Source organism: Bison bison, unplaced genomic scaffold (genome assembly GCF_000754665.1).
Source record: "Bison bison bison isolate TAMUID 2011002044 unplaced genomic scaffold, Bison_UMD1.0 scf7180017864485, whole genome shotgun sequence".
Taxonomy (NCBI): domain Eukaryota; kingdom Metazoa; phylum Chordata; class Mammalia; order Artiodactyla; family Bovidae; genus Bison; species Bison bison.
The window spans coordinates 259,077-263,266 of record NW_011495045.1 but is presented as its reverse complement, the minus strand read 5'-3'; the positions used below and the strand labels follow the sequence as shown (position 1 = coordinate 263,266).

Sequence of the window (4,190 nt, the reverse complement as noted above, 5' to 3'; positions counted from 1 at the left end):
AATCTTGGTTACAGATACATATGTTTGCTATTAGGAAATTCCATTTCCTTTGGATTCTGTGCTACATTAATGAAATCTAAAAGATATAATTACTAAGTAGATATACAATGCTTTCTTGGCATCTGAAATGCTAGGTTATGTTTAAGTCTAAGTGAAACTATATTTAACTTATAAGTTAGAATTATATAATGTATCAACTATACAGTAGCATATTCTGAAAAATCTAGTGCTGCATGAAATTATATAGAGGTATGTATAAAAATAGGTAATATCCCTAAAATATTTTGCAGTTACAGTTTTTCCTGCTGGGAAGTTTACCACACTGCCAAGATATATGTATGAAATGTCTGCTCAGAAAAACAAAATTAGAAAATATTCCTCTCATACCAACTCACTAAATGTAGGAATATATAATCAAAACTGGCTTTCAAAAGCAATACAAATATATAAAGATACCTATATGTGTGACAAACAAGAAAACATGGACTGTTGATTAGTTTTGAATGGGCCCCACATTTGTAATTAATTAAAATACATATATATGTATTATACATATATAATATATATATGACCTAAATCACTCATAAGAACGAATACATTGCCCCCTTGCTCTCCAGGTTTTTTATTGACAGTCATAACCCATCTTTTTCCAGGATTATTGCCTGACATAACAGAAATTCCACTGTTTGTTCTCAACAAAGCAGTGAAAGAGAAATCTCTCTCTTCATTCTCCTGTCATGACCCATGTTCTGGGCTTGTGCTTTTTGGAGGAGTCTTTGATCTGCAGCAGGTCTCAGAGGCTTGTCTCCCGGAGGAACATAGTGCCAATGTTGTAGGAAACCTTTTTTATTTTCGATGAAGAAAGAGAAGGCTTTGGCTGCTTAGGACCAGTTCTTACCTCCAGGAAATAGCAGATACCAGGGATTTCTTTTGGAAAGTTGTCTGGAAGCTCTTCACGGGACCGAGGAATGAATGTGAAACTTTCTTCTCGTTTTAATAATCTAAGAAGAAAATATATAATGTGAATCATATGGGCAGGAGAGATGAGAAAAAATGGACACAAACTTTAGAGAATCAGGAAGCCTATAAAAGACTGCATGCATGTGTGCTTAATAGTGTCTAACTCTTCATTAGTGCGTGGACTGTAGTTCCCCAGGGTCTTCTGTTTATGGGATTTTCCAGGCAAGAATACTGGAGTCGGTTGCCATTTCCTCCTCCAGGGTGTATTCCCAACCCAGGGATTGAACCTGTGTCTCCTGCATTGGCAGGCAGATTGTGTACTATTGAGCCACCTGGGAAGCCTGACAATAATGAATTAAAAAAGCAAAGTTGTTCCTGGTACTACTTGACAATATTTGTTCAAAGTTGATTTGATTTTTTGTTTAAAAGGCTAAAGAAACTGCATAATACATGTTTTTATTCAAACATGCAAGATTTACCCTTTCTGTTTTAAAAATCTGCCTAAAGTCTGGAACATTCCTTCAATGTTTTATAGACTCTGAATAAGCTTTAAATCCTATGTGTCATTCATATAAATCAAGTTTTTAGCTTTGTAGAACAGTCATAACTCAATGTGTCTGTGATACCTGGTTACTATTTTCTAGCAATACATATTTTGTAAACTTACCAGCATTTATTTGTCAAATAGATTGACTCTTCCAGTCATAAAGACAATTTTCTAGTGTACTAATATTGGAGATTTATTCTTGACCAATTCTAGGAAAGGTTCAGTTTAATAGCCATACATAGAAAAGTGTCCTAGCATTTCAATTTTTAAAATTATTTATTTATTTATTTGACTGCATTTAGTGGGTCTTGGTTGCAGCACACAGGATCTTCACTGCATCTTGCAGGATATTTCCTTGTGGTATGCGGACTCTCTAGCTGTGACATTCGGACTCCAAAGGAAATGGGCCCAATAGTTGCAGCTCACAGGCTTATATGCTCCAGGGCATGTGGGATCTTAGTTCCTCAACTAGGGATCAAATCCACATCCTCTGCATTGTAGGCAGATTCATAACCACTGGACCACCAGGGAAGTCCCCAGCAATTCAATTTAATTCAACAACTCTTATGGGTTACTAATTATTGCCCTAGAAAATTATCCTAGATACTGTTGTGAATATAATGATAGGCAGAACACAACAACCTAAAAAGCTTCAAGTTTTGTCAACAGACAAAGACACAGAGAAAAAAGAAACAGAAAGTAAAAACTGAATAAGCAAAGAAAAGTCACAGTAATATAAAAGTAATATAACACAATAGACTAGGGACTTCCCTGGTGGTTCAGTGGTTAAGGATCCAGCTTCCAATGCAGAAGACACAGGTTTGATCCCAACTTGGGAAACTAAGATTCGGCATGCTGTGGGGAAAACTAAACCAGCATGCCACAACTTCTGAGCCTGCCTGCCTCAACTAGTGAGGCTGCTCACTACAAATACTGAATCACTCTGATGCTCATACCACAATGAGAGAGAAGCCCATGTGCTGCAACGAAGAGCCTATGTGCTACAATGGAAGATCCTGCATGCCACAAAGATCCTAAGTGCCTCAACTAAGATTCAACACAGCCTATATATATATATATATTATACACACACACACACATACACACACACAGGCTTCCCTTGTAGCTTGGGTGGTAAAGAACCTACCTGCAGTGCAGGAGACTCCCCTTCAATCCCTGGGTTGGCAAGAGCCCCTGGAAAAGGGAATGGCAACCCACTCCAGTAATCCTGCCTGGAGAATTCCATGGACAGAGGAGGCTGGTGGGTTACAGTCCCTGGGGTCACAAAGAGTCAGACACGAATGATCAACTAACACACACACACACACACACACACACACCAATTAATTAATTAAAAATGACCAAAAGGCTAGATGCCATAAAAAAGGTTAATCCACAAAGGTGTTGAAGTTCAGAGAGGGTTTCCAGTGGGAGGGCTACTAAACTCTCATGAATGAAATGGTATTTAAAGAGAGGCAGAATTTCAACAAATGAACGTGGGGAGCAACATAATCAAAGATTTAGATACAAGAAAATTATGATCAGGATCAACATGTTCCAACCATCGGATTTTATTTTAGAAGAGGTAAGAATGAGAGTTAAAGCTGAAGCAGTAGGTTAAGACAAACTTTAAAGTCTGAAACTAAAACTTTAGACTTTATTTGGAGGCACAGTAGAGCTAAACCTATCACCCTTTCCCTAAAAACAACTCATTTTCCTAAGACACATAAATGTTAACAGGAGATTGAAGTTATGCAGGATAAGAGATAGATTGAGAAGAAAGGAATCATTGTGACAGGGAGAAGGCAAAGTCAAAAAAGCAGTTAGTGTGAGGAGAAGAAGCAATGTTTGAAAAATTTAAGATCATTACACAACAATAATAATCTTTATACTAAAGAGGGAAAAACCATGTCTTCTCAAATGTTCTTAACGGATAAAAATATTATTTGAAAACAATAGTTTGCAGTATTAAGAATTCTTAAAAAGTGAGCAATCTATATTTACTTTTATGAATGATAGGTGAAGTATTTTGTCTTGAAAAAGTATTTTTTAAAAATATTTTATTCTTATTTGTTCAATTTATTTATTTACTTTTTTATTTCACATAAAAATACACATATAGGGTATAGGTGATTTACAATGATACATTAAATTTAGGTGTATAACAAAGTGGTTCTTTTTCAGATTCTTTTCCCACATAGGTTACAATAGACTATTGAGTAAAATTCTCTGTGCTATAAGTAGGTCCTTGTTGATTACCTTTTTTATATACGTAGTGTATATATGTTAAACTCCTAATGTACCAGTCTGCCTCATCATTATCCTTTGGTAACCATAAGATTGTTTTTGAAGTCTCTGATTCTGTTTCTGTTTTGCAGATAAATTCATCTGTATCTTTTGAGTCTACATAGACGTGGTATCACCTAGATAGCATATTGAAAAGCAGAGGCATTACTTTGCCAACGAAGGTCCATCTAGTCAAGGCTATGGTTTTTCCTGTGGTCATGTATGGATGTGAGAGTTGGACTGTGAAGAAAGCTGAGTGCCGAAGAATTGATGCTTTTGAAATGTGGTGTTGGAGAAGACTCTTGAGAGTCCCCTGGACTGCAAGCAGATCCAACCAGTCCATTCTGAAGGAGATCAGCCCTGGGATTTCTTTGGAAGGAATTATGCTGAAGCTGAA

The 4,190-nt window shown here is 36.5% G+C and overlaps 1 protein-coding gene across 1 annotated transcript in view; it reads right to left on the bottom strand.

The window, feature by feature from the left end:
• Positions 1-353: 353 nt before the first annotated feature.
• Positions 354-4,190, bottom strand: part of GUCY1A2 (guanylate cyclase 1, soluble, alpha 2) — a gene marked incomplete at its 5' end in the record, with an annotated part of 203,267 nt that continues 199,430 nt past the window's right edge. The window contains one exon of the mRNA XM_010862921.1: positions 354-1,001. Coding sequence (XP_010861223.1) covers positions 794-1,001 — 208 coding nt within the window. The remainder of the gene's footprint in view (positions 1,002-4,190) is intronic.